Source organism: Anopheles moucheti, chromosome 3 (genome assembly GCF_943734755.1).
Source record: "Anopheles moucheti chromosome 3, idAnoMoucSN_F20_07, whole genome shotgun sequence".
In the NCBI taxonomy this organism is placed as follows: Eukaryota; Metazoa; Arthropoda; class Insecta; order Diptera; family Culicidae; genus Anopheles; species Anopheles moucheti.
The window spans coordinates 69,065,792-69,093,309 of record NC_069141.1 but is presented as its reverse complement, the minus strand read 5'-3'; the positions used below and the strand labels follow the sequence as shown (position 1 = coordinate 69,093,309).

Sequence of the window (27,518 nt, the reverse complement as noted above, 5' to 3'; positions counted from 1 at the left end):
AACACTACCAGTTTTCGAATGTTTAGTACCAGGAGAGCATAGCACGGAAGAGGTAGCACCTAGTACAGCAATTTTGCTCGAAAACCACCGAAAAACTGCTTCAAAAACTACCAGTTTTCGAATGTTTAGTACCAGGAGAGCATACCACGGAAGAGGTAGCACCTAGTACAGCAATTTTGCTCGAAAACCACCGAAAAACTGCTTCAAAAACTACCAGTTTTCGAATGTTTAGTACCAGGAGAGCATACCACGGAAGAGGTAGCATCTAGTACAGCAATTTTGCTCGAAAACCAGCGAAAAACTGCTTCAAACACTACCAGTTTTTGAATGTTTAGTACCAGGAGAGCATACCACGGAAGAGGTAGCACCTAGTACAGCAATTTTGCTCGAAAGCCACCGAAAAACTGCTTCATAAACTACCAGTTTTCGAATGTTTAGTACCAGGAGAGCATACCACGGAAGAGGTAGCACCTAGAACAGCAATTTTGCTCGAAAACCACCGAAAAACTGCTTCAAACACTACCAGTTGTCGAATGTTTAGTACCAGGAGAGCATACCACGGAAGAGGTAGCGCCTAGTACAGCAATTTTGCTCGAAAACCACCGAAAAACTGCTTCATAAACTACCAGTTTTCGAATGTTTAGTACCAGGAGAGCATACCACGGAAGAGGTAGCGCCTAGTACAGCAATTTTGCTCGAAAACCACCGAAAAACTGCTTCAAAAACTACCAGTTTTCGAATGTTTAGTACCAGGAGAGCATACCACGGAAGAGGTAGCGCCTAGTACAGCAATTTTGCTCGAAAACCACCGAAAAACTGCTTCAAAAACTACCAGTTTTCGAATGTTTAGTACCAGGAGAGCATACCACGGAAGAGGTAGCGCCTAGTACAGCAATTTTGCTCGAAAGCCACCGAAAAACTGCTTCATAAACTACCAGTTTTCGAATGTTTAGTACCAGGAGAGCATACCACGGAAGAGGTAGCACCTAGAACAGCAATTTTGCTCGAAAATCACCGAAAAACTGCTTCAAACACTACCAGTTTTCGAATGTTTAGTACCAGGAGAGCATACCACGGAAGAGGTAGCACCTAGTACAGCAATTTTGCTCGAAAACCAGCGAAAAACAGCTTCAAACACTACCAGTTTTCGAATGTTTAGTACCAGGAGAGCATACCACGGAAGAGGTAGCGCCTAGTACAGCAATTTTGCTCGAAAACCACCGAAAAACTGCTTCAAACACTACCAGTTGTCGAATGTTTAGTACCAGGAGAGCATACCACGGAAGAGGTAGCACCTAGTACAGCAATTTTGCTCGAAAACCACCGAAAAACTGCTTCAAACACTACCAGTTGTCGAATGTTTAGTACCAAGAGAGCATACCACGGAAGAGGTAGCACCTAGTACAGCAATTTTGCTCGAAAACCACCGAAAAACTGCTTCAAAAACTACCAGTTTTCGAATGTTTAGTACCAGGAGAGCATACCACGGAAGAGGTAGCACCTAGTACAGCAATTTTGCTCGAAAACCACCGAAAAACTGCTTCAAAAACTACCAGTTTTCGAATGTTTAGTACCAGGAGAGCATACCACGGAAGAGGTAGCACCTAGTACAGCAATTTTGCTCGAAAACCACCGAAAAACTGCTTCAAAAACTACCAGTTTTCGAAAGTTTAGTACCTGGAGAGCATCCAAGGAAGAGGTAGCTCCTGGTACTGCGCCGGAAGGTATGCAATGTGTATACACTAACTGTGCAACCAAATTTCCGCCGTAAGGTATGCAATGTTTATACACTAACTTTTCATACAAACCAGCTGTTTTCAGATTTCCGATACCAGGAGAGCATGTTTTTCAAGAGGTAACACCTGGTACCAGTCGAGTACCAAGATGTTGCACGACACATGTTGCACAACATATGTTGCGCAACATATGTTGCATAACATATGGCATGCAACATATGTTGCGCAACACATGTTGCGTAACATTTGGCATGCAACATCTTACATGCAACAACTTGGGATCGCAACTACCGGGATGCGCGTGATTTGTGCTTGCTCGGCTGGTACCAGGTGTCACCTCTTGAAAACCATGCTCTCCTGGTATCGGAAATCTGAAAACAGAATACCAGTTGGTTTGAAATTTTATAAAATGTTACCTCCACGCGTGTTCTTCGCTCCTGTTACTTTTTCGATTTTCGGTATAAAATTTCCGTCCGATCGAAGTATCCGATCACGGCTATAAACATGCTGAAATTGGTGTGAAAATTAATAAAATGTATCCTCCTCGCGCGTTCTTCGCTCCTGTTACTTTTTCGATTTTCGGTATAAAATTTCCGTCCGATCGAAGTATCCGATCACGGCTATAAACATGCTGAAATTGGTGTGAAAATTAATAAAATGTATCCTCCTCGCGCGTTCTTCGCTCCTGTTACTTTTTCGATTTTCGGCATAAAATTTCCGTCCGATCGAAGTATCCGATCACGGCTATAAACATGCTGAATTTGGTGTGAAAATTAATAAAATGTTATCTCCACGCAGGGTTTTTCATTTTTAAACATTGATGACACTGTATTGAAAAGAGCTCTTCATTCTTTAACTGTACCGAAAAATGCTTTTCATTCTTACACATAGATGACACTGTGTCGAAAAGAGCTTTTTATTCTTACACATAGATGACACTGTATCCAAGCGAGCTTTTTATTGTCACACATAGATGACACTGTATCTAAAAGAGCTTTTCATTCTTACACATAGATGACACTGTATCTAAACGAGAAAAATCTGTTTAAATTTTTGTTTCCGTTGCTCTTATAGTAAAATGCAATGCTGTTTATGAAAATTATGATAAATTAAGGAAGTATATTTTTCAAATATTATGTTTAAAACAATGAACTTTTCAAATATTAATAAAATCCCAATGATTATCAAAAAAATAACAATATAAGAAATGTTATAATCATTTTATATATATCTTAAATAAAAAAAACATTGTAATAACATATTTTTAATTAGTTCTTTTTATGAAATTTATCAGAACTCTGCATAGTAATAGATTTGTGATATAACGTAAAGATCGTACGATACTGGTTATGTTGTATTCGTGTACTGTCTGTTTCTCTTTATTTATCGTTTACGTTTTAAGATTCTTATTCACTAAGTAAGTGTTAGTTTTAAGAAAGAAACAAAACAGAAGTTGCGTTGCGCAGTCATTTTGTAGCTGCAGCTCCAGGTTGGCAGAAACGTCGACGAAGCTTACCTAGAGACCACCTGTGCTTTATAATACAAAAACAAATCCACGCGCAATATTCCCAGACGTGAGAGACGGTTTGTGTGAGTAATGTCCGTCCCCTTATTTGACAAATAGTAGAATCGTATTTGTTGATAGAAAGAACAATACCCAAAACTCAACACTACTAACTGTTGTATTATCTTGCACGTGCTCACACGTGCCCATCCTAATTCCTTTAGCAAAATTCGTTTTTGTTTTACATTCCACTTGGAGGAAGAGATTAGCAGAAGAAAGCGATGTGAGCTTTTTGAAAAAATGCGTTCATTTCAGGCGATGCATCTTCAACATTTACTGATATCAGCAAATTTATCAACAAAAAAAAACTGTGGGACGCATAATGTGTGTGGGGAACCCGGAAGGACAAAACGACAAGAGATTATTCGAATCACACACACATACACACAAACCCATAGAGAATGAGCAAAATTAGCGCCACAAGGGCGCGAGATGGATGAATGTGGCAGGAAGAATGAAAGTTTAGCAAATACTTGTGGTTCAATCTTACTGTCGGGCCACTCCCAACAACTGATGTCGTTGAATGGGCTTTGCTTATATTATGAAATACTCCACACAACGAGTCGTTCAGAGCAGCTTTACGAACAACAATGCAGTTTTTTCTATTCGTTTTGTTCTTTTGTTGTGTACGTTTGTTCCTATTTTAGTTCTATTGATTCCGAGCTATGTCGATGGTGTTGCTGCTGTAAACTATTCATTTGTTTTCTACCAAAAATCTCCCCACAGTCCACCATAGTAAAATTCATTGTCGGCTTATCATCTAATCCAAATTATTACTTAATAAAAGTAATGATAAAGAAAAAGAACACATCGCGCGGGTGCTCTTTGATAGTCCCTCCTCATCGTGATGTGGCCTATCAAACTTAGCACGCGCATCCTTTCTCACACACGCGCTATATCTATATATATATGTATATGTATCGGTCATCCCTATCCTAATCACACACACACGCACACCACCTGCATGCATTTATGTTCGCCCGGGGTTTGTCCTCTTAGCGTACGACACATGTCCACATCCACAGGCAGCATCATCTTAGCGACGGTCGCGAGATCCACTGCGGCTGCGACGATCGCGATCGCGCTCTCGGCTCATGCTGCGGCTGCGTGATCTGGAACGACGTGGTGATCGAGATCTGAATAAAGAGAGTAGAGGAAAATGAAGCCGGAAAGGACGGTGGAGGACGGTTTGTTTGTTTGTTTTTTTTTTGGAGGAAGGAAGAAAGTGGAACGGTTGATGTTCGAGAACAGACGAAATTATTGGCGGTTCCAACTAGACTTATTCGCATTGGATAAAGATGTATATGAAGCAGCATATTAGGTATGTTTGGTAAGATCGGCTAAATTTGCACTATTTCGATTTCAACTGTGACGCTAGATTAGAGAATACGGTAGAATATAAAGTTTAATAAAAACCGGGCACAACTAACGCACAGAACGAGCTACTCGTAAACAAACAAATTCAGTACACTTGGTTGGCAGCACAATCTCTGCAGAAGCCCCCTCCGTTGAGTTCTCTTGCGATGTACTACTGTGAGACTCAATCTCTTAATGTATGTCTCTGATCGTGTCCTTGGTGTATTTCTTGTAGCGCCACCTTTGTTTAAACATATTAGAGCATCGAATACCGAACTTTGGCACGGCAAAAACAATAAGCTGCTGATGTTTTTTTTTTCTCTCTAGCGAAACCACTCCACCATGCACAGTAGGACAAAGGTAAGCCACACTCACCCCTAAACCCACTAATAAAACCCACGACAATTATACACTACTAATGTTGAAGGGTATTAGGTGCGCAACTTGTTAGCCGTCAACGATGTGATTCCAGATTGATCTCTGGATCTCGCTATATTCTGTTCCTCGAATGTCTGCTACGATCGACATTATAATAAGGAACCCCAAGTCCAGACCTTTGGCAAATGTTACAAAGTCCTCCGCATTTAATTCTTCTTCTGTTTTGACGCTACAACTTCGTAGTGGTTGGTCTGTCATTTCAGGCTTTACTTGATTTTGAGTAACCCGCCACTGGAAGGATATATTGGGTTTGGAGGGACGATCTTGATGAGAATAGGCACCGGGATCCAGTTGTCACTCTCAGTAAACTCCCACTAATATTCTTTGCTTAACAAGATACGATCTACAACATCGATGAGGGTTCCCTCGAAGTTATTCTTTTCTACTAGAGGAAATGAAAATATTGCGCTTCAGCTAAACCTGTCCCCCCGACTGTCTTGCTCACTACTAGCTGATTATATCTGTGACTTGTTGGACAATCCCGCAGACCACCCCCAAGCAGATATAGTCACTGATGATGCCATTGGTGGTTACTGCGTTCGCTGAATAGCAACAGTAAACGGGAACCGGCACGGGTGTATTATGTCGATGTTTGTCTTGGACCAGAGAAGGTTGTTGAACAGTTGAGAGCCAGACCAATCTGCCTGTGATAATTTAAAACCAATAAACAAAGCTCTATGTGTGCGCGTGTATGTGTGTACGGAAACTGAACGCAGCTACAAACAAACAAAAAACAATACACAGTTAATTGGACATACAACGAAACACGCCACGCGACGCAAATACTTTAAAGGAAAAGTATAAACGGAACAAAACGGTAGAAATACTACGGGGCTTAAAATTTAAGACAAACATAGGACGATTTTACTAAATTTCTGATACGCACACAATATACGTAAAAAACACCCGAAAGGAGATTGATAACTAAAAAAAAACAGAGAAATTAATAATAGAAGAGAGAGACATAGAAAAAAAAATCCGTTGCATTGCTGCGACAGTGTCAAAATAATGTGTGGTTGAATATACATATATATAAAAAAGGAAAAAGCGTTATAAAAGAACAAAAAATCATACATACACATCCTACCTTTTCCGGTAACGGAAGAAGAGATGAGAAGAGAAAGCGAGCGCACACACGCGTTGTGGAGCATATTTGATATGGTGGATGTGATTTGGTGGTGGTGGTGGTTGGTGTGGTCGTGGTGGTTGGTGGTTGGTGAAGGAAGAAGCTTTGATTTTTAGATTCATTCGATCCAATTCAACAACGGATTGTATGCGCGATCTTCAGTGGTACCAGTGGTTGCCGGTTTTGTGCGCTGCAGCACTTGCAGAAGACGTGAAGAAGTCCTACCGAAGGGAAGGCGGCTACAGATGGTAGAGATGCCACCGCAAACGCCGGACACCGGTGTTTTGCGAAGAGATGCCAGTGTTGGGATGGGGAGATATGAATGGGTGTTTTCGATTGTCATCTCACTTTCGAGGTTGTCGATGATCACGGCAAGAGATCTCGCAAGGGAAGGAAGATTGGATCAGCAGCCGGTCGGCACACGCGCACGATGCGGCGGTGACTTTGGTATTATGCCGCCAAAGCTTTACAGATCGGTGGTGTTGTTACGTGGCAAACGAACTGGCAAGATGATGATGGAGATGATGTGTGGTCGCGGTACTCGCGCGTAGGTACGGGTAGTAGTCAACGGTGTCATGATGATTAGTGATGGTGAAAGAGACATGGTCGTGAGAGTTTGTTGTTTTGTGGTGATGTCGGAAGGAGGAGCTTGACAAATGGCTTGCAGCGGCTTGGCTTCCACTAGGAGCTAAAGATACATTATTTACGCACAATGATTGTTGGGAGTTTAAACAAAAAAAAAACATATGGAGGAATGAATTGGGTTGGGTCACTTACAGTTGCGGTGTTTTTTTTTTTCGCTTGCTTGCATACTGTTGGTATAGCTTAGAGCGCGCTAGCACGGAGAGTAGGACAATGGTTGGACTGCTACCAAAACACAACACAATTGCACACTAAAACTGCACCAACTGTAACGCCCCGCTGGGATCACCACGGGAGCGATGCAAACACGGATCTCGTTAAGGATGGGTATGTGCCCGGATGGTTCAAGAAGCGAGCGTCAAGGAAGATCTGCCCAGATGTGGTGCATAATATCCCCCCACAGCACATCATATACCCAAGCAGCACCGAAGAAAATGGTGATGACGGTAGCAGAAGAAAGAAGCAGCAGCAGCAGCAGCAGCAGCAGCATCAGCACCAGAAGTACTTTATGTTGCCATGAAGAAGCTGTTGAGAAGGGTGGTGTGGTATCGGTTGGTACCACCATGTCATGCTGGTGTCTTGGTTTTTTTGTTTTGTTTTGCCTCCCAAAGGATGCCCATTCGTTGACGATGATGGTGCAGCACTAGTAGCAGTTGTGGGTAGTAGTACTAGTAGCAGCAGCAGTAGTTGTAGTAATAGAAGTAGATAGTAGTAGCGGTAGCGGCAGAGTACGCGCTTGGTAGGTAGAGGTTGGTGAAGAATGGTCGGTGATGATACAGTTGGCAGGTGCAAAAGGATCACGTAGAAGCCCCTAGAGCGCGCGAAGCCGAAGGAGATGATGATGGTGATGAACAAGGATGTGTGTTTGCGGATGATGGACACGCGCTTCGGCACGTCCATCACAAGGGAGCGCAAACAATAACATTCGTACAGAGTGGTCAGACCACACATACGCACACACACACACAAATGAAGTTGAAGGATCTCGCTGGGAAAGAGATACAAAAAAAAAAGAGAAAAGAAAAACAAAACACAGATTCCGAGGTGCGAAAATCCCCTGGAACTGGGACCAGGTTCCATGGTGGAACCATGGAAAAGGGTTCGGGACACGATTGGTGGCTGGCTGACTAACTGTTGCAGCGCGATGCCCCTCACGATGCTTGTGTCTCGTCCTCTGCTACTTCGCGGAAAAGTTGGTACAGCCTTTGACATCGTCACGGGATAGTCACAGGAAGACTGTGATGAGTGCACATCTTGAACGCTCTGATGCGCATCTAACGCATGAACTGAACAGAACTTTGCGTGATCCGTTTTGGGTTCTTGATGAGCAGAACCCTAGCAGGAAGGCTGATCTTACTGCTACTGCTGTTCCTGTTCTGCTAGCAAGAATTTGAACATTATCAGCACATCAGGCGGCCGGTCGGTGGAAAAACAAACACCAACCTGTCGCCCGCTTCCGCAAAGACGAGACATCCGAGGTGAGCGACACAGCTCAACCTCCAATAGAGTTTGTCTCACCAAGTTGGAACCAACAGTGTTCACGGGGGGCGAGTCGATGGTAGTGGATGAAGGCACCACCCGGCGGTGCAGGGCGCTGTATCGCAACGAAGACTGTGTGTGGTGCTGCTGAGGTGATCGCTGCTACTACCCAGCCGTTGGAGAGGGTGTGGAAGAAGATGATGAAGTAGCAGTAGTAGTAGTAGTAGTAGAAGTAGTGGCAGTAGCAGTGATGGTAGTAGTAACGGCAGTAGAAGGGGAAGCAAACTGCAGATCTCGAGGCCGTCGTATTGAAGGGCCGCTGCCGTTGCTGAAGCCCATCGCAAGAGGAAGCACAGCGCTGTCGCCGCTACTGCTGCCAATAATGCTGTCGCGGTGGGCGCTTGCGGTAGTAGAGGTAGAAGCACGTACGCATGCCCGTAGCAGCAGCAGTAGTAGTAGTGGTAGAAGCAGTAGTAGTGGTCGCCGGAAGACGAATGATCGGGTCTAGAAGAGATCGAGCCGCACCGGCAGGAGCTCAGGCGCGCAGCAGAAGTAGTGGTGGTGTTGGTGGAAGTAGTAGTAGTAGTAGTAGTAGTGGTTGTATTTTTGGTGGTGGTAGTTGTGATGGTGGTGGTAAAATTGGTGGAATTGATGGTGGTGGTGGTGGTGGTTGCGGTAGTAGACTTAACACTAGTAGCGCTACTAGCAAAATTTGGACAAGATGATGTTCTTTGGCGGAAGTCGCTGTCGTGGAGTAGTATCATAGAAGAGTTTGCCCTGAAATTTGTTTGATCAACCATCGGTTAGATTGTTTACTTCTATGTTACACGTACGAGTATCTTTTCTTGTTTTCAGTTTCTTTTTTTTTGGGGATGGGCGTTCTGTATTGCTTTCGGGTTTACGATAGGTAATGAGAAAGAAAACGGTCCAACAAACCCGCAATGGATCCTAAACCGAGTTCGAGCATTTTGCGTTACGATCCCCTCTCCCTTGTTATGATTTTGCTTGATCTTTTATCAGTGTTAATGTCTCTCATCCTGTCAAACAAATACTCCAAACGATATTATTACATGCTCTACTAGTAGTTGGCGTTTTGTTTTCCATTTGCTCGGGAAAGATAAGACAAAAGTTCATGTACGGGCCACCATTTAGCTTGGTTTTACATTATTTTTGCTTCCACACACTCGCAAACACACGCAAAACAAAAAGAAACACAGTCAAAACGAGGCTGCATAAATCGAAATATGATTACATCGAGCGGGTGAAGTTCTACTTTGTTTAGAAAGAAGGAAGGAAGAGAAACGCTTTACCAAAACACATTGCATGTGGCTCGAAAGGGTAGATTAACTCTACGGTTTTGGTTCTTTAGCTTTGGATGTACTCTAAATCGCTATGCTTATTATATGAGACTAACATTTTACATCTAAATCATCACTATCGGCTAAACCTCGACTTACCTGTACGAACGACGAGGTCGGCGCGTACGCTCATCACGTCGCGATCTGCCAGAGGACATCTCTACCCGGATGCGAGTTCCACAACACCGTCTGTCGAGGATAACAAAAAACACGATAAGCGGCAACGAACAAACGTATAAACCGTATAATTAAACTTACGTTCCGTCCAATGAGCGAACTGCATCTTCAGCGTCACGCTTATCCTCGAACTCTACGAAGGCGAAACCAGGAGGATTGCGTGCTACCCAAACATTTCTCAATGGCCCATACTTGCCGAAGGCACTTTCGATCTCGTGCTTTGATGCAGACGATCCCAAATTGCCTACGTAAACCTTGCACTGCAGGTCCCACTCACGGTAACGCGCCATCTTATCCAGCGTGACGGATTTTATGTAATACAACTGCTAGCCGCGAAAGAAAATGTTATCAGTATTAACCTACGGTGAAACACAAGCAAAATAACATGCATTAGATGGGGGATATTGTGCTCTTCGCCATATTAATGTTGGTTTTATATTCCTCTGCCCGTTTGCACATATTCCCATTCGAATTTTTAAGGTTTTTCGCACATTTGTTCCACTATGTAGTCGCTATCATCAAATAAGGGTTTCACTCAAGAGGACGAGTTATACGAGCACGAAATATCAAAACGCAATACGCAAACATTGACCTTGGATCATTTTTCGTTTGCCATCGTCGTACGGGTGCAGATGGTTTTACCTCACGGGGCAACTTTTAATTTTTCGCTTGCACACATTTTTTCCTTTCCTTCACCATTGCAAGATGGCCGCCCTAATCTTGGGCCGATGTGTCGTCAGCAGGATTTTTCATTTCCAATTTTCCGTATTTCCACGACCGTAAAAAGGGCAAATAATACATACCTGATGTAGCACGTGAGTGGAACTTTTGATTAAACGCAGTAATGTAGCGAACTAGTGCGATTTATTAACTTTTTTAAAGGTAAATTGCAGTGCGACGCACTTTTACAAGCACCACGGGTAGAGAGAAAATTTGGTGAAGTTTCAGCAAGGCTGGACCAGCGAGGACTATTTTGACAGCTTGGAATACCGAAACACACAATCGAATTGAGATATTAAAATTTGCCCAGCCCACGCATTACTGTGGGAACAGTTATTATGTTAAATATAAAAAAAACAGGATTTTGTATTACATGTGAACAGATAAATATAAAAGCCAGAAATACATTGAATGTGCGATTAATTTGCTAACAACTGCCAAACGAATTATTGATGTAGCCTTCCCCATAATGACAGCTGCTGTCAACCGAGTATCGCAGAAGTCCGAAAAAGAATCAAGGTATGCATAGGTCGTTTGAATTTTTATCGTTACAACGTCCGGTTCAAATCGATTTATTTTTAAAGCAGAGCCGGATTCTTTGGGAACGATTGGAACGAAAGATGATAATAATATAATTTAAATTCTATTGGAAATCTTTCGTAATACACGGTTAGCTGTTGTAGTGTTCCATCCAACTCCGTGCCCCCTATGAAATCATCGCCAATCAGTAACGTAAGCTTTATCAGAACGCCCGGTAAATTACTCACCAAATCCGAGTGGGTTTTAAGCTACCAGCTAATCAGGAAAAAATCGGTATAAAACGCGTTAATCTAATCCGTTTGGAAGTTAGTCATAAACGGTCCGTGTAGTCGCAAACAAAACGACAAGATGGCGCACGTTGCAACGTTGTTGATACTATCTGCCCTGTTCACGTGTGCATTATGTTTGCCCAGCAAAGCACTAGTCGGCCGACACATTCAACTACCCTTGGTGAAAACTCCACGCATTCGGGGTGGTGTACCAGCGGCACCGGGTGAGATACCGTACGCGGCCGGTTTGATGATACAACAGCCGATCGGTAATCGTTGGTGCGGCGGAAGTTTAGTATCGATCAACTATGTTCTGACGGCGGCTACCTGTTTCAACAAGTGAGTATCCCGACGGGTCGATGGAGCTTCGGTGGCGCTAACGTTCACATCGCGGTTTAATGGTTTCTACAGTCCCGGTGCCACGACGGTTTTGTTGGGTGCCTCAAACATGAACGACGTCGAGGACATTGTAATCGCAAGCGAGGTCATCGTGCATCAAGCGTTTGTCCCGAGCCAAAACCTTAACGATATAGCCTTGGTACGACTATCCCGACCGGCTAGCATTAGCAGTAAGTACGCAAAACTCCAACTCCACGTGCCGATCGGTTGTTATCGCACATCCGCGCCGTTGGAATCAATCTGCACCGATAACATCGCTACAGAAATGAAACGTGTGACAACACTGCTTTGTGCTTTGTGTTTTCCAGATTACATCAGATTAGCGCGACTGCCCAACTGGAGACAGGCCGATTCATTGTTCCTAAATCAGCTGGCGACTGTAAGCGGTTGGGGAGCGCTGGGGCAGAACTCCGCCGAAATTCTTCCGCTGAACAATTTGCACCGTGTGAATGGATCCGTCATCAGTAATACGGCCTGCGGTCTACAATTTCTCGGCGGCATTGCTGACTCACACGTGTGCGTATCCACCAGCAATGGTTCGCCCTGCCAGGGTGATCAAGGTGGCCCGCTGACGGTGGACGACGCAGACGGTGGTCAAACGATGATCGGTGTATTCGCTTTCCTATCGGTGTTGGGTTGCGATGTTGACCGGCCGGCGGTATACACAAGGCTCACACCCTACCTGGCCTGGATTGAAGCGAACTCGGACGTTATCATACGGAATGATTTCGAGTTCTTGCCAACGCCACCGAATCCGCTGACCACTACTACTGGTGAACCTGTAACTACCACCCCAGAAACGACACCGGACATTCCGCAGACGACCACTACGGAACCACCGCCCATCACTACCACCGAAAACTTTATGCCGCCGCACCGGACGAACCGGCCAAACATAAGGGTACAACATCGTGTCACCTACTGAGCGGATCAAGCCTGCTAAACTGATCCCTGAAAGTCGTCTAAGTCAGTGACCGTTTGTTCACACCAATAAAGGCACTAAGCACTACGTGATGCAATAAAGAGCGGGTATTTGTTTATATTTACATCGCCGGGGGTCGTACCATAAAGTCTTACATCCTATGCACCGAACTCGTAGTCCGAGTTCTGCTCGATAAAGTCCCGATAGAAGGACACACGCACCCACACGGAGGGAATGCCCGAAGCACAACCCTGTGCCGACACGAACGATGCAATACCGATCTCCAGACTGTTGCCGTTGTCGACTACCGTGAGCGGACCGCCCGAGTCACCGTTGCACACCGATCGGCCACCGGTCGCATCCAGGCACACGTTCTGATCCGACACCAGCAGAATGTTCCACGCGCTGATACAAGCGGCATTCGTCATGACGGGATTGTTCGTGTACATCAGCACATCCGACGCACCCGGCAGTGCGTCCGAGGTGCGTCCGAAACCGGACGCCGTGCCGACCATACCGGCGAACGTGCGACCATCGGAACGGGCCGGCAGCGCAATCGGCTGCACGCGATCGTTGTAGACAGCCGGACTGTTCAGCCGCACCGTGGCGATGTCGTTGCGGATCAGCGTCGGATTGTAGCTGGGATGTACGGCCACACCGGACTGCACGAAGCCAATACGCTGCTGGGTCGGTTCGTTCGTCACACGGTTGTGGGCACCGAGAATTGCCGTACCGTCCGTGGCGACAGCACCACCGCCATCGACCACACAGTGTGCCGCGGTCAGGATGTAGTTGTTCGTGATGACGGTACCACCGCAGAGACCGCCACCGGCGGCAAAGTTACTTAGCAGTGCAATCTGGTACGGGAACTGCCCTGGTACGGCTTCCTGACCGTTCACGATACGCTGGGACGGGCGGGCATGGCGCAGAAACTGGAGCTCCGCCGGCAACCGCTGCCAGTAGTGATCGAACTGCTCGATCGGTTTCACCTGCGTCCAGTCAATGTCGATCCATTCGCCACTGGCGACAGCGGCCAACGCCAGCAGGGCTACTACGGTGAGGGTTCTCATCTTGCTTTCGCCGATTCTCCGGACGCTCTACACGGTGCAGAACCGTGATGGAGGTACTTTATACATAGTGCCTGGCAAATCACTACGTCAACCGGTACGGTGGCGCATTAATCTACGCAAGATAAGACATTCAAGGCGTCCGTTTTGGGGAATTCCGATACATGGCACGTCTATACGCTTCTTCGCCAGGACTTTATTTGTCCGAAGAGCGTAAACATACGCGCGATAATGACTGATTACTTATCGAACATTTCCCAACCGAGAGATGGCCACGCCGGTGTGGGATTTCGTTGATTAAAGTCTTACCGTCAGGTGTGATAAAAGATTACACCGGTTCAGCGCTTGTGCACGATTTCGATGACGATTAACGGAAACTCCAAAGTAGCATGTTGCGAAGATTATGTGAATTTTCATGCAAGCTCTAACAAGTAATCATCCTTTCAGCTGTCGCGTGTCGTTATAATTCAACTCTAATAACTTGCCTTCTCTGTGGATTCAGTGCAGCTCCGACAAGAGCGCGGCCATTTTCCAATGGTTGGTGAGTACCCTTGTGGTGGACGCTTCAACGTACTAGCCACTTCACTTCGATATTAGTCTACCAAGACTCTACTGCACATGAGTGCCATTCTATATCATATGTTGATATTGAATATTGAGTACCTTGTGTAGGATTATGTATTTGAGTATCTATCTATAGAGTATATTGAGGAATGGACATTTGTATATATTCTAGAATATATTAGGAAGAGGACCTTAGAACGCTAACAAAAAGTCTCTGTCAGCTTTGGACGGTGCCCATAACTCAAAGCTATATATAAGTTCTGCGACTTAAGTAGTATTACATAGTCAAGGATATGACGTCAGCTCCTCTTAACAGGTGCATTTAGTGGAGAAGATTCCCCAGCCTACTGCTATTAGTGTTGAACTTCGAAACTGATTGATTTTCCGGCCGAATGTTGATTTACCGAACAAAATTCCATCTTTAAGTCTGGGAAGATCCTACCAAGCACAAAGTTGAAGAGGAGGTAGTCAGGTGGCCTTGACACCACCTACATCTGGCGACGCTAATAAGCTTCATTTACACAAAACTGATGCAGTACCCCAAAAAAGATGGATTAAGAAAATGAAACGTAACCAAGTTTGCTTCGTGTTGATAGTAATATTATTATTGTTATTAATTGCTATTAAATGCTCATCACTCGTCGGTAGAGGGTAGTCCTCTCAGCCGACACTTCTTACCGCGTCTTCTTCTTAAAACGAGTAGTCCGAGTTTTGGGCAATGAAGTCGCGGAAGAAGGAGACGCGCACCCATACGGAAGGTGCGCCCGAGGCACAACCGGCAGCGGACACGAACGAGGCGATGCCAACCTCCAGGCTGCGGCCACCATCCTGCACAGCCAACGGACCACCGGAGTCACCGTTGCATGGCGACCGGCCACCAGAAGCATCGAGACACACGTTCTGGTCCTGCACCAGTGCCGTGCTCCAGAAGCTGTTGCACTGTGCGTTCGACAGGATCGGGTTGCGCGTGAACATTACCACCGGCGAGGTATCACCGCTCGCATCCGAGGTACGTCCGAAACCGGACGCCGTACCTTCCAAACCGGCGAACGTGCGCCCGTCCGTAGTTGCCGGCAGATCGATCGGTTGTACGCGTGCATTGAAGACGGCCGGGGTGTCCAGACGCACCGTGGCGATATCGTTGCGGATCGTGGACGAGTCGTACTGCGGGTGCACGGATATGCCGGCCTGGGAGAAGCTAATGCGCTGTTGCGTCGGTTCCACCACGGTACGATCGTGGGCGCCCAGGATTGCGGTACCGCTGATAGCCACCTGTCCGTTTCCACCGACCACACAGTGTGCCGCCGTCAGGATGTAGTTGTTCGTGATGACGGTACCACCGCAGAGACCGGTACCGGTACCGAAGTTACTGAGCAGTGCGATCTGGTACGGGAACTGGCCGGGCAGTGCCTCGACACCGTTCACGATGCGGTGCGATGGGCGGGCATGGCGCAGATACTGTACTTCCGCCGGCAGTCGCTGCCAGTAGTGATCGAACTCATCGATCGGCTTCACCTGCGACCAGTCAATGTCGATCCATTCCGCGCTGGTCAAAGCACAAGCGGCCAGCAGACCGGCAATAACAAACGCTCCGGCGATCTTCATGGTGGTGGTTCCTGACGTTCCGCTCTCCGGGGGACTACTGATACCGAATCTGCGCTCCTGCACAAGCTTTTATTTGCCACCGTGTGGTAATCCGTTTATCATCATCTTGCTGCATTGTGTTGCGATAAGTACCACCACTACACAATGCCGTCCGGATTTTCCAAAATTAGATTATCGATGGTGCGATAGTATTGTAAATCAAGTGGTGTGGCATGTGTTGGATCTAATTTTGGTGAAAGGGTTTTCCAAATTTAAGCACCAAGCAATGATCGAGCATCTTTTACCGTCTGAGCTAACAACAGTCGCGCTTAAGTGTATGCAGATGAACCCTGCAACAGTCGCGCGGGTGGAAACTATTGTATGGTTCTGTTTTGTATCTTTTACTAAGGAAAAATGAGGAATGAAGGAATTTCTCATCAGTTGCATTCTTACATGTGGGCACCGAGACTATCAGAACCATCAGAAATATTTAGTGATAACAAGTATACGTAGAAGTTGTGTGTTTATAACCTTGGAAGACCATGCTCCCAAATCAACGGCGTCCATGAACAGTTTAACTTCAATCTTCCCATTTCCTACTTCCACACTCGGTTATTGACTTTGAGTGTTCTTCTTCTCTAGCTTGAAAGTTTAGCCTGAGGCAGATAATTTGACGTTAGTCGCCTCAAAGACCAACTGATGGCTTAATTATTTTTTTCTTTATTAACGGCCCATCTATGTACAGTAGCAATGGCCATTTTCACTGTCCACAGTAATAGCTCAGAACTTCTCTTCGGTACCGTATAGCCCGTAAACAAACCACTAAGCTCACCACACGCAACAGCGTTATGGATAACGTCAAATGTGTTGTATGTAGCATAACTTTAGGCGTCTTACGACATCCACTACAAATTTGCAGCGGTCGTTTTACTGCTCTGTATGTGTGACTGTAGTAAAAGAATCACATCGGACTAGCAAAGCAATTTCCGGTCCAGGCTTTCCTTTTCATTGACACAAAAACCCATCATTAAGTAGTTTGAGCCTGACCCAAGCTAGTGTTCCGGCGTACTTCCACTCTCGGACAGTCAATAGGAAGGTTAAATGATTTGATCTAATGTAGATATTTTATAAGAAAGATCCGGCACACATTCATAAATTCGCTCTGCAGTAATTTTCCCACAGGTTGTTTCACAATGCACACGACAGCATTTTTTATGAATCTGGCAAAGAACAGCGTTTATTATTGCTGATAAGATTGTCCACAGGCAGGAAACATATCATAAATTACCACCCGGTGTGCCGACATTTCTCATAGCGTTTGTCCGTAATCTGTCGTTAACCGGTAGTCGATCATTTCGCAGATAAGCATAATAGGGATTATCTAAAGTTTACACGGGCTTTTAACAACCTTTCTTGTGTTCCGGTTTTGAGCAATAGGGTATCGACGTGATTCCATGGTATCCAGGTAGATTAGATACTAGGGAGTACGCATACATAAATCACTAAAGGGTAAAGAGCTCAGAGAACATAATGACTTTGGGGAACGGATAGCTTCCTTGGAACAGTATGGATAAGATGGTTAGGTATCATTGCCGTAACGTCTTCATCTTGATCATCTGCTCATCATTCCAACTTGCACTAGATCCCGCGGATCGATTCCAACAGTAAATAATCGTACCAGAAGATGTTTTCTCTCGCTGCTATTATATATTATTCGTCATTCAAGTTCAACCGAGCACCACTAAACATTATTCGTTTGCTAAGCCAATCTAGGCACGGAACACATAGTCCGAGTTCTGGCGGATCCAGTCGCGGAAGTAAGACACGCGAACCCACACCGATGGTGCACCGGACGTACATCCGTTGGCCGATACAAACGATGCGATACCAACCTGCAGACTACGGCCCGCATCCTGCACCGTCAATGGACCGCCGGAATCGCCATGGCATGCCGAGCGTCCACCGGTCGGATCCAAGCATACGTGCTGGGCCTGCACCGAGCTCGTACTCCAGTACTGATTACACTGCGCATTCGTCATGACCGGATTGCGCACGAACATCAGCACCGACGATGGGGCCGAATTGTCCGCGGTACGACCGAACCCGGAAGCCGTTCCTTGCACGCCGCCAAACTGACGCGTGTCGGACAGTGCCGGTAGATCGATCGTCGTCACGTAGGTGTTGAATACGGCCGGACTGTTCAACCGGATGGTAGCAATATCGTTGAGGATATTATTCGGATCGTACTGCGAATGCACGCGGATGCCACCACTGCCAAACTGGATGCGCTGCTGGGTCGACTGAACGACGTCACGATTCGTGGCACCCAGGATGACGAAGCCGCCCGTCAAAATCTGGCCAACATTGTTGGTAACGCAGTGGGCCGCCGTCAGGATGTAATTCTGCGTGAGGATAGTGCCACCGCACAAGCTGTAGTACCCGTTGCCGGCTTCACTGTAAATAACCGCCTGGTACGGGAACTGACCGGTCGACGCAAGCTGACCGTTCGTAATACGACGCGGAGGTTCGTCGACGTTTCGCAGATACTGCATCTCGGCCGGTAGACGACGCCAGTACCAATCAAACTCCTCCATCGACTTCACCCGCGACAAATCGATATCGAGCGATTTGGAACTGGCCAGCGTGCAAAGGGCCAGCAGACCAAGAATAGCGAACGCACCGACAAACTTCATCCTGAATACTGTACTACTTTGTGTCTAGCGAGACTGCCAACTTCAGGCAACTGATGGGAGGCTCACCGTTTTGGTCCGCTTTTTATTGTCGTCGGTCCGATCGGTTTGGTTGCGGATTCTATCGCTAGGATCAGGGGCCCGATAACGCAAAAGCAATAAAATGGCCAGCAAAATAACTACCAAAGGTCCTCCTTTTTTTGTTGCGCGCGTGTGCACCATAAGCATGCGATAGTTACAGGTGGGTCACAGTTGTACCGGTTATTTTTTGCTACCTAGCAACCAAACATGCTGCTTTGTTTACTAAACCGTTCGCTGGACGCAATGCTACCGATTGGTCCAACCAATATCGTCCGTTAATCTTATCGGCTCAAAAGTTGACTAGGTTCAGTAAACTTTTGTCGACACGGTTTTGTGGCCGTTTAATCGGACAGCAACACAAATCTCCTATTTTCGAAGTGGTATCTAATCGAAGGGTTCAAAACACTAGGCGTTTGGACAGCGGAACACTTTCTTTAGGTTATCGTAATTAAATTTATGTCGGAAGCTACAGCTTGTGTGAAAATTGATAAGGCGATCTATGTATATCTCTTGACAGAATTGAGCAACAGCTCATAGAGTTGACTGAGAGCTGAGTTGACTAAACAAATCGTTTATCCTGGGCTCGAAGATCTCGAAGATCTCCTCAGATGATGGATATCTTGGCAACTTGGATAGCAGGCGCTACGGCTAGCAGGCGTCTTAGCCTCCTCTAGGAGACTTCTAAGCCTGATCTTTTTGGCAGACGCATCAACGCCTTTACTGCATCTCAATTTGGACCTCCAATCATCACGGCTCCTCTCTGTCCGTGTGAATGCTCTAGACAGACTGCGTCTCTGGGTCGTCCAGTGTCATTCTCAAAACATGACTAGCCTGGCAGTGAGCCAGTGAGTACAGCTCGTAAAGCTCGATATTGTACCGACTCCGTCATTGTACTCCTCGTGACTACGTGACTAAGAGGGCAGTCTGTTTTACATGAAGTCCATGTCTCCGAAACCGTATATGAGTACCAAAACTATACCAGCTTCATTGCGACAGGTGTTTTGAATAGAGAAGTTTCCTGAGACTGCAGAAACCCCGGTTAACAGTCAGCGGCCTATCGGGAATCTCGCGATCATACGATCAAGTAATGTGTGTAGAGAGCCAGTAGTTGATGATCTTCTGATTGAAGATCAATGGGATCAACGGGAAGTTGAGGAGAAGAAAAAGGGTTAATAATTTCCCGCAGCTAGAACCATGGTGGAAGTTCTCCTCCTGGATGAAATTATTACACCGAATGATTCCAGCAAGACACTTGTCACAACTATCCCGTTTACACATTTAAGTAGCGTAACTCTACATTTATTTTATGGATTGAAATGGAATACGTGGCTTCAAGAACACCACGAGGCACTTATAAATAACACTCGCATTTTCGCTATATGGAAAAGGTGTAGAATGTAGGAACCGAACAGCTTCATGCTGTACCCCGCCTCGCCTCATCAGTAATCCGAATTATCCAAAATCCACGGAAGGAAGTATGTGATGCGCGCATAAATCGACGGATAGTTTACGGCACAGCCTACCGCTTCACCGAACGATACGATGCCCACCTGCAGTGGTCCGAACGCACTGTTCACCAGCAACGGGCCACCAGAATCGCCGATGCAAGGAGATCGGCCGCTCGCTGCACTCATGCACACGTTCTGATCTTCCACATAGTACGACGACCAGGACGCGATACACTCGCTGTTCGTAAGGATGGAATTCAGCGTATAGCGCAGGTACCGCGACATGGTGGTGCCGGTAGTGGATGTACGCCCGTACCCCGTCACGGTGCCCTGTGCAGCGGCGAACGTTCGCTGATCGGCTGGATCCGGCAAAAGGACCGGTTGAATGCGGGCCGTGTAGCTGATGGGTGCGTTCAGCAGTACAGTTGCTATATCGTTGCGCAAATTAACGCTCGAATAGCCCGAATGGATCGTAATGCCTGCCGTGCTGAATCGGATGCGCTGCTGTTCTGGCTCCACGATGGTACGATCGTACGCACCCATGATGGCGAGTCCTCCGTTCGCCTTGATGCCGACACTTTCCGCCACGCAATGGGCTGTCGTCAGGATGAAGCTGTTGGTCAGTACGGTTGCGCCACAGAACGCTGTGCCCAGTGTGAATTCTGACAGCAGCACCACCTGATAGGGGAACTGGCCCGGCACAGCGGTGTACCCGTTTGCAATGCGACTCGCAGCAATCGGCAGTGCATTGCGGATCACCTGCAGCTCCGCTGGAAGCCGTGTCCAGTAGTGATCGAACTCGGCGATGGATCGTACCTTAGACCAATCGACATGCGTACCATTAATTGCACTTTGCTCGATCGCAAAGGTCGCACCACCTAACAGCAAAACCAACGCACAAAGTTTGATGGCCATTTTTTTTTGCGAGCTCAACTTGCTAGATTCGATCGGAGGTTCTGCACAACTGTGCACTATGTTCGCGCAGTGCCATATTTATACTGCAGTTCCAGAGTTTTTGGGACCTCGCTAAGATGTAGGTAAGTAGGTCAACCACCAAATTCGCACACAAGATAAAGAATTATAGTCATTTTTTCTCTTGTGTGAACTAAATTATCAGCCATAAACTGCGGTACGGCGCTTAGTTAGCGCATCGCATTCAAGGTTATCTGATTACGGTACTCATAGTGCAAAAAGACAACACCGTTTTACGATGTGTCGTATGTCATGCCGTGTCACGCAAGAGGAGCCTTGCGCCCCAAAAACCTGTTGCATAGCAAAATATTTGCTAATCTCTTGGAAGAAGCATACATTTCTTGGAAGAAGTAGCAGGAATTCACGGGTTGCATCTTCCGGTATTATTCTCATGAACGTGAACTTGGCATTAAACATTGGCCACCGTTATTCTAAGACTCCGACCCCTGACTCCAAGCGATATGTTGGTTCTCTCGGGTTGCTTTTCCTAATGTATGTATCTTCTGACGTGAAATCCTCAAAGATATCACAAATTTAATTACTTTAACGACTCAAAGCTTGTTAACTTACGTTAGACGACAGGCTGATTGAGCTATGTCCCATCACGATTCTTTGCTGTACGGCTCCTCATTAGCCGCAAAGGTGAATCATAGCCCAATAGGCGCATATCTTCAACATTGTACGATAATGATCGTACCATCATCAAACATGGTACGCCCACCGCAATTGCGTGTTGTTTTCATCCAGCAATGAAAACCCGTTTCATCAGGAAAGGAACCCTTCCAGGGAGGGAATACTAAAATAACACCACACAGTGCCCAAAATGGCAATACCTTGGACGGTAAGAATTCAAAGCTGCCAACTTAACCCTCCAGTGACGTGATGATACCGTGCCCGTTCCGTTTTGCGATGGTACGCGGTAGCTGGACGGTGCCGTTGATTGACAACTTCCGAGATCGACCCCGACGAAGAAACAATCTTATCGTCCCGATCGGCCAGTACTTTCCCATATCGCTCCACTACAAAAAGACAAAGACATTGGACGATATCGCTTGAACGGTTGATAAAACAGTTGATGTTCCACTCCGTTGAGGACGGTTACAGATCGTTGGTTACAGAACCCTTAGTGCCGTACCAGACGCAAATAGAAGCTGCTGCATTCGTGTACAGGATGTCCTCCTTACTAGCCGCCTGGTGTATTGTCGCGCCGTGTCTTTTAGTGTTGCTGATACTATGTGCCTCCGATGGGGACACTTCGCCAGTGCTGCGCCGAACGAAACCGTCGACAATGGGCATGTTTTGGACGACGATCCGAAACGCGTCCGAACCATCGTCCTCGTCCTCGTTTCTTTCGGCCGCATCCAACACGGTGTATCGTCCGCAGCTGATAATCGATCGTGCCTCGGTTAGCAAGGTGGCTGGTGGAACGGTCGCTAAAACAGACCAGTTCCCGCATCTGGTCTCGATCATTCTTATCTTTGCCGACGGTTCCGACACGCTTTGCGGTGGATCGATCATAGCCGATCGTTACATTCTAACTGCCGCACACTGTCTGTACGGAATGAAGGAAGCGACCATCATTCCCGGTCAAACAACGATACAGATACCGTTCGCACCGGACACCATTACCGTGACAGTTCAACCCTCCGACACCATCCTGCATCCGGGCTACGATCCGGTTGATATACTCAACGACATTGCACTGATCCGTCTGCCAAAACCACTTACCTTTTCCTCGCGCGTGCAACCCATCCGTTTACCGTCCTGGACCGACTCGTACACCGGTCTCATCGGTTATGATTCGATAGTGTCCGGTTGGGGTGCGCAATCGAACGACGACTACGCTGAGCTGGCGGATGAGATGCGGCTCGATCTGCGTTATGCGACCAACACGATCGTCTCGAATGAAGTATGCTACCGTGTGTATGGACCAATCATTCGCATTCAGCAGATCTGTGCGGCGGGTGAAGGTGGTCGCAATCCCTGCCAGGGTGATTCCGGTGGACCGCTGTCGGTGAAGTTCGATGGACATCGGTTGACGCAGGTCGGTATTGTTTCGTACGGTTCGGTGCTTGGCTGCCAAAATGGTGTACCGGGGGTGTATACGCGCGTATCCTCGTACGTCGAATGGATCGTTTACCATACGGGAATAGTTACGTAGGTGATCGTCAGTTTCAACAGAAAAGCCTGCCTGGTGATATCGTGCTTATTTATCCTGCAAATAACCATGAATATCAATCAATATATGAACATATGAATATCAGCTCCGCATATGCGCTAAACGTAATGTATAGAAAACTATTCATTTAATGTTGAAAGTAAAGTTGAATAGTTTTTTCATTAAAGTGAATAAAATGAATATATATGTATCTACAAAAGGCAACTGCTCCTCCAATACTTGTTATTCCATCGAAACACCACTCGAACACAGTACAAGAATAATGCAAATATTTGTAAAGAAAAGGATGGTAAAGCGATAAAGAGATAAAAACAGTTTTATCATTCACTTTTGAAAGCAATTGTCGCTTGACAACGGATTTTTTAAATCCTAATTCATACGTCTTACGTCTGACATCGGATCTAACGTATCATAACGCCTGCAGTTGTAACGCCGTTCGGCAAACGAACCGTTACGTGCAACTGTCAACATTTTGAACGGAATCAAAATAAACAACTGTTTACCATTGCCCAGCACGACACTGTGAAAAGCCAAAATTACAACACCGCTAAATAATGGGTAAGCGTGAGTTCAAATAGTGCAAAATCACGATTATTCAACCCAATTTTTATATGCTTCCATCCGCAGATACATCGCGACGCATCAATGTTAGCAAAACGTTGGAAGAAGTGCGGAACCAAAGTAAGTTCTCTACGTGTAAAAATTAGTTATAAATGCTGCTTTACGATTAATTTTCCGTTAATACTTTCCTACTCCAAACCCAAACAGACGCGCGAAACGATAAGCTGTTGCAGGATTTCGGTATCGATCCGTTTACATTCGCCGATTCAACGCAGGAATTGCTCGATCAATTCGCGCAGATACGGTTTCAAACCGGGCTTAGTATCGCAGAGCCCCAGACGTCGTTTCTTGAGGAGTTTCTCTACCAGCGGGAAGCAAAACGGCTGGAAGCCAAAACACAAGCAATTACGCTACGTTCGGACGTTGCTTCGCTACGGCGACAATATGACATTGAGGCCAAGAATGTAAACCGGTTAGAAACCTTTCTCGAAGAAGCGCAGAAGCTTGTGAAATCAACAGAAGAGCTCGAAAAGAAAAAGGCAAATCAGGAGAAGAATCAAGAGGTCGTAAAGCGGAAGCTTGTAAGTATTGCACAACAGGTCACCTTGCTGTGAAAATCAGGAAGTGGCAGTAATTACGGCATGTTTTTTCGACAGGAATCCCTTCCAAACGTTTCCGACGACATCAATTTGGATGAATTGATCACAAACGTGCGTCTGCTGGAAGAGGAGAATGCTGAAAGGCGGGATGGCAATAAGTGAATACGCAAATGCAGAAAAAGTGGAATGGTACATAAACATGAGACGGCAGAAAAAAATCGGGAAATCACACACGATCGGGGACCTACATTATGGGGAAAGGCAATAATAAACATGCCGTCCTTTGCGGGGATTTTTGCTATTGCTGACATGTTTTCTCCCAGCTGCCGTATGAGTCAACTCGATGGGGATTGGTTGCCGAATTAAAGTTAAAGTTAAAGAGAAGAGATGGTAAGCCATCATATGTAAACTGGCGCATAGGAAGGATCGTTCAAGCACATACAGGGCATGTAAATGCGTTAAACACAATTGCACCTACAATAAATACAATAGTTCTCCAATTTGAAAGATAAAAAGTGAAAACCGTCGTCAGATCTGTTGCACGTGAATGGCTCTATTTGTTCGTTTCACCGTATTATCTCCCCACCGTGCGATCTCCCAATAACACGATTAATTAAGATAACAAATCGTCCTCTGCATCATCTTCCTATCATCATTCAGCTGTAGATTGACGGTATCAATAAAGATTGCCAACAGTAGCTACTGTCAGCGAGCAATACTGGAACTTGTCGATGATTTTTCCCTGATAATACAACGTGACGCATTTCGTGTGCAACAATGTTGTCTACTGCTATTCCGGTCTCCACCACTGATACTGCTTCAAAGTCTAGCATCATCTGGATCACGCCGTGAAGTTTTCTTCTTCAGTCCGACTTTTCTCGACTTCAATACCTTAGGCAAAGCTTTGGAAGTTTCTAAAAGGGAAAAAAGTAACATTACGCACCTTCGATGCACACCGCACATCACGCTCAAGCGAATGATACGAACGGAGGAACTAGATTTCAGCGGAATGTTACAAGCACTGTACATGCGGTAATAAGGTGATGTAGAACAGGGTTAGTAGAGGGAGCATGCAGGAAGTTAGATACGCGATGCTAGAGGCAGATTTATCCGGATCGTCAACAGCTGGGGATGCCGTTTCCGGTAGATCGATATAATTACCACGGAACATGTAGCACTGTTCGAAGCTGGACCGCTTCAGCCCGGTAAAGGTCGGCTGATAGTTGTAGATGACGTGCTTCTCCAGCATAGCTTCCGTCGTGAACTGGTGATCGTTTTTGCGTGACTCTTCGATGAAAAAGTCCGCAAAGAACTGTGCCGCGCGGATGGCGTTCGCGGTATGGGAGATGTTCTTGTTCTGCACCCACTCGTAGATGTTCTTCTCCGGGTGGAATTGAATACCGTAGAATGGGTAGCTAAAATGGAACCGAACAACAACAGTATCAGCAAAGCTATTGCAGCCGGCAGCGAGGTGTTATGTGACGGAAACCTTACGTTTTATGCTCGATCGTCGAGATAAACTCCATGCCGTTCCAGTCCTGATCGACCGACATTACGCGCCAATCGTGGTCCAAACCGTAAGCAGTCAGGTTCGCTTCGGTTACACAGAACTGATGGAAGTTGGCCGTTACCGGTTCGTTGCTCAAGATGTCGATCACATCGTTTGGTGCGTCGGCAAACAGACGACTTTTGCGAAAATCGTTCTTAAAGTTTAACGGCAGCGCTTGGCTGTTGGAGCTACAGTGTGCCCGATGTTCGGTACCGTTCGCTGCCAGATAGGTGAGCAGTTCAAAGCCCAAACAAGTGCCCCACAGCGGGAAATATTCGCCGTTTTCGTTGTACTGCACCGCTATATCGTAAATGTGCCGACCAGCCTCGGAATAACCGTTGCTCTGGTTGAACCAAGTAGCACCACCCGGAAGCAGCACTCCGTTCAGGTTGGACATAATGTTTTCGTAGTAGTCCAACGGTTGGTTGATCCTGTGTTCAGCAAAAAGGTTGCATTTTATTCGAAATATTTATTATTTTCCGCCCATGAAACACTCACCAAATCGGTACGACGCGAGCACCCGCTCCCTCGACGAACTTTACGTACGAGGCTGCGATGTAGCTGTCGTAACCTTCATCGCCGTAGTTTTGCGTCATTGAATAGGACAGCTCCTGCGACAGTATGCCAATGACGGGTTCATCATTGATCGGTGCAAAATAGGACATCGATCGTTCCTGGCTTTCGATCGCCTGCTTAGCATGACCCCAATCGGCCAACAGCACCACCACCAAACTAATAAACACTTGTGCGAGCTTCATGATGCTTCCGAATCAGCTGCTGCCTTCAGTGCACCAAATTAACCATCCACACTCGGTCTCGGACCAGCTGCTACTAAATGCTACGCGAACGAGACTTTCGGTACAAATAGGGGTGACAAGTGCCCTCTCTGCTATCAAGCTCGCTGAATAATTAATTACCGCTCCATTGGAACGACAACTACAACAGACAACCATAGACATAGAAAACCATTCCCCGTTTAACGCTTCCTATACCATCGATGGGAGTAGATTACTCTTATCGCCTCATCATGGCACGAAACGGCTGACGACGAATGTGTGGTTGTTAAGATGGATCATACATCATACAAGAAAAGCGATCATGAACGATCGATAGGCGGCGGGAGGCAGCGAACAACGAATGGTATTCGCTCACAACGTTGTTCTGTGTGTGCAAACCACAATGATGCTGCATCTGGGGAATGATTCTGTACGTTGAGAGCGGTACGACGTCAACGATGACGTATACGTGTCCCCAACATCCGAAACAATTCCACTCATCACTCATCACATTCCACTCAAAAAAACATTTGTTCTTCTCGGCATTTCTCTTTCGTCCCATATGTTTCAAAATAATTTGAAATGCAACTCTATGCATATTATTTTTCCATCCTCTGTTCGACTGGCGAGTTATAGAGATTGCATGGAAAGATGCTTCAAACAATCACTATACACTGAATGGGTGGCGGCCACGACTCTTCGTTAAATTGGTTTACCGATTA

At 46.2% G+C, this 27,518-nt stretch overlaps 9 protein-coding genes across 14 annotated transcripts; 3 read left to right on the top strand and 6 right to left on the bottom strand.

The window, feature by feature from the left end:
* Window positions 1–3,089: 3,089 nt before the first annotated feature.
* Window positions 3,090–10,814, bottom strand: LOC128305513 (RNA-binding protein 1-like). 5 transcript variants are annotated; one of them, XR_008287463.1, is made up of 5 exons: window positions 10,680–10,814; window positions 9,958–10,235; window positions 9,799–9,888; window positions 6,998–9,118; window positions 6,364–6,908 (listed from the first exon to the last, which is right to left on the bottom strand). XR_008287463.1 is itself a non-coding variant. In XM_053042993.1 (4 exons), exons 2-4 carry the CDS (start codon window positions 10,164–10,166, stop codon window positions 4,337–4,339), a joined length of 399 nt encoding a protein of 132 aa, XP_052898953.1. In that variant the 5' UTR covers window positions 10,167–10,235; window positions 10,680–10,814; the 3' UTR covers window positions 3,090–4,336. The 5 variants fall into 5 exon arrangements, 3 of the variants coding, with proteins under 3 accessions (XP_052898953.1, XP_052898954.1, XP_052898952.1); XR_008287464.1 differs by having other exon boundaries at window positions 6,364–8,238; window positions 8,306–9,118; XM_053042993.1 differs by lacking the exons at window positions 6,364–6,908; window positions 6,998–9,118 and adding an exon at window positions 3,090–4,436.
* A 670-nt stretch (window positions 10,815–11,484) lies between these two features.
* On the top strand, window positions 11,485–12,737 carry LOC128304849 (collagenase-like). Its single transcript, XM_053042090.1, has 3 exons — window positions 11,485–11,744; window positions 11,817–11,974; window positions 12,113–12,737. The coding sequence occupies exons 1-3, from the start codon at window positions 11,485–11,487 to the stop codon at window positions 12,727–12,729; spliced, it is 1,035 nt and encodes a 344-aa protein (XP_052898050.1). The 3' UTR covers window positions 12,730–12,737.
* Window positions 12,738–12,884: 147 nt separating this feature from the next.
* LOC128301127 (brachyurin-like) lies at window positions 12,885–13,796 on the bottom strand. Its single transcript, XM_053037457.1, has one exon. It carries the CDS (start codon window positions 13,794–13,796, stop codon window positions 12,885–12,887), a length of 912 nt encoding a protein of 303 aa, XP_052893417.1.
* A 1,251-nt stretch (window positions 13,797–15,047) lies between these two features.
* Window positions 15,048–15,962, bottom strand: LOC128302950 (brachyurin-like). The gene has a single exon (XM_053039802.1). It carries the CDS (start codon window positions 15,960–15,962, stop codon window positions 15,048–15,050), a length of 915 nt encoding a protein of 304 aa, XP_052895762.1.
* A 1,748-nt stretch (window positions 15,963–17,710) lies between these two features.
* LOC128301976 (brachyurin-like) lies at window positions 17,711–18,634 on the bottom strand. The gene has a single exon (XM_053038668.1). It carries the CDS (start codon window positions 18,632–18,634, stop codon window positions 17,711–17,713), a length of 924 nt encoding a protein of 307 aa, XP_052894628.1.
* A 1,517-nt stretch (window positions 18,635–20,151) lies between these two features.
* On the bottom strand, window positions 20,152–21,075 carry LOC128303392 (brachyurin-like). Its single transcript, XM_053040330.1, has one exon. The coding sequence runs from the start codon at window positions 21,073–21,075 to the stop codon at window positions 20,152–20,154; it is 924 nt and encodes a 307-aa protein (XP_052896290.1).
* A 1,228-nt stretch (window positions 21,076–22,303) lies between these two features.
* LOC128302056 (brachyurin-like) lies at window positions 22,304–23,293 on the top strand. Its single transcript, XM_053038774.1, has one exon. It carries the CDS (start codon window positions 22,304–22,306, stop codon window positions 23,291–23,293), a length of 990 nt encoding a protein of 329 aa, XP_052894734.1.
* Window positions 23,294–23,805: 512 nt separating this feature from the next.
* LOC128301177 (uncharacterized) lies at window positions 23,806–25,018 on the top strand. The gene is made up of 4 exons (XM_053037527.1): window positions 23,806–23,869; window positions 23,939–23,992; window positions 24,080–24,453; window positions 24,529–25,018. Exons 1-4 carry the CDS (start codon window positions 23,866–23,868, stop codon window positions 24,631–24,633), a joined length of 537 nt encoding a protein of 178 aa, XP_052893487.1. The 5' UTR covers window positions 23,806–23,865; the 3' UTR covers window positions 24,634–25,018.
* On the bottom strand, window positions 25,000–27,456 carry LOC128301176 (gamma-glutamyl hydrolase-like). Of its 2 annotated transcripts, XM_053037526.1 has the most exons (4): window positions 26,519–27,450; window positions 25,966–26,451; window positions 25,633–25,886; window positions 25,000–25,385 (listed from the first exon to the last, which is right to left on the bottom strand). In XM_053037526.1, exons 1-4 carry the CDS (start codon window positions 26,776–26,778, stop codon window positions 25,291–25,293), a joined length of 1,095 nt encoding a protein of 364 aa, XP_052893486.1. In that variant the 5' UTR covers window positions 26,779–27,450; the 3' UTR covers window positions 25,000–25,290. The 2 variants fall into 2 exon arrangements, with proteins under 2 accessions (XP_052893486.1, XP_052893484.1); XM_053037524.1 differs by lacking the exon at window positions 25,000–25,385 and having other exon boundaries at window positions 25,399–25,886; window positions 26,519–27,456.
* Window positions 27,457–27,518: the final 62 nt, after the last annotated feature.

Bases quoted from the DNA above. Each gene is read 5' to 3' on its own strand.
- LOC128305513 (XM_053042992.1), bottom strand. From the start codon at position 10,166: ATGGCGCGTTACCGTGAGTGGGACCTGCAGTGCAAGGTTTACGTAGGC. The intron at 9,889-9,957 runs GTAAGTTTAATT...TATCCTCGACAG, and splicing joins GTTCGCTCATTGGACGGAAC to ACGGTGTTGTGGAACTCGCA. The intron at 9,119-9,798 runs GTAAGTCGAGGT...AACAAATTTCAG, and splicing joins CGACCTCGTCGTTCGTACAG to GGCAAACTCTTCTATGATAC.
- LOC128304849 (XM_053042090.1), top strand. From the start codon at position 11,485: ATGGCGCACGTTGCAACGTTGTTGATACTATCTGCCCTGTTCACGTGT. The intron at 11,745-11,816 runs GTGAGTATCCCG...TGGTTTCTACAG, and splicing joins GCGGCTACCTGTTTCAACAA to TCCCGGTGCCACGACGGTTT. The intron at 11,975-12,112 runs GTAAGTACGCAA...TGTGTTTTCCAG, and splicing joins CCGACCGGCTAGCATTAGCA to ATTACATCAGATTAGCGCGA.
- LOC128301127 (XM_053037457.1), bottom strand. From the start codon at position 13,796: ATGAGAACCCTCACCGTAGTAGCCCTGCTGGCGTTGGCCGCTGTCGCC.
- LOC128302950 (XM_053039802.1), bottom strand. From the start codon at position 15,962: ATGAAGATCGCCGGAGCGTTTGTTATTGCCGGTCTGCTGGCCGCTTGT.
- LOC128301976 (XM_053038668.1), bottom strand. From the start codon at position 18,634: ATGAAGTTTGTCGGTGCGTTCGCTATTCTTGGTCTGCTGGCCCTTTGC.
- LOC128303392 (XM_053040330.1), bottom strand. From the start codon at position 21,075: ATGGCCATCAAACTTTGTGCGTTGGTTTTGCTGTTAGGTGGTGCGACC.
- LOC128302056 (XM_053038774.1), top strand. From the start codon at position 22,304: ATGTCCTCCTTACTAGCCGCCTGGTGTATTGTCGCGCCGTGTCTTTTA.
- LOC128301177 (XM_053037527.1), top strand. The intron at 23,993-24,079 runs GTAAGTTCTCTA...AAACCCAAACAG, and splicing joins GGAAGAAGTGCGGAACCAAA to ACGCGCGAAACGATAAGCTG. The intron at 24,454-24,528 runs GTAAGTATTGCA...TTTTTTCGACAG, and splicing joins AGGTCGTAAAGCGGAAGCTT to GAATCCCTTCCAAACGTTTC.
- LOC128301176 (XM_053037524.1), bottom strand. From the start codon at position 26,778: ATGAAGCTCGCACAAGTGTTTATTAGTTTGGTGGTGGTGCTGTTGGCC. The intron at 26,452-26,518 runs GTGAGTGTTTCA...TGCTGAACACAG, and splicing joins GCTCGCGTCGTACCGATTTG to GATCAACCAACCGTTGGACT. The intron at 25,887-25,965 runs GTAAGGTTTCCG...GTTCCATTTTAG, and splicing joins TCGACGATCGAGCATAAAAC to CTACCCATTCTACGGTATTC.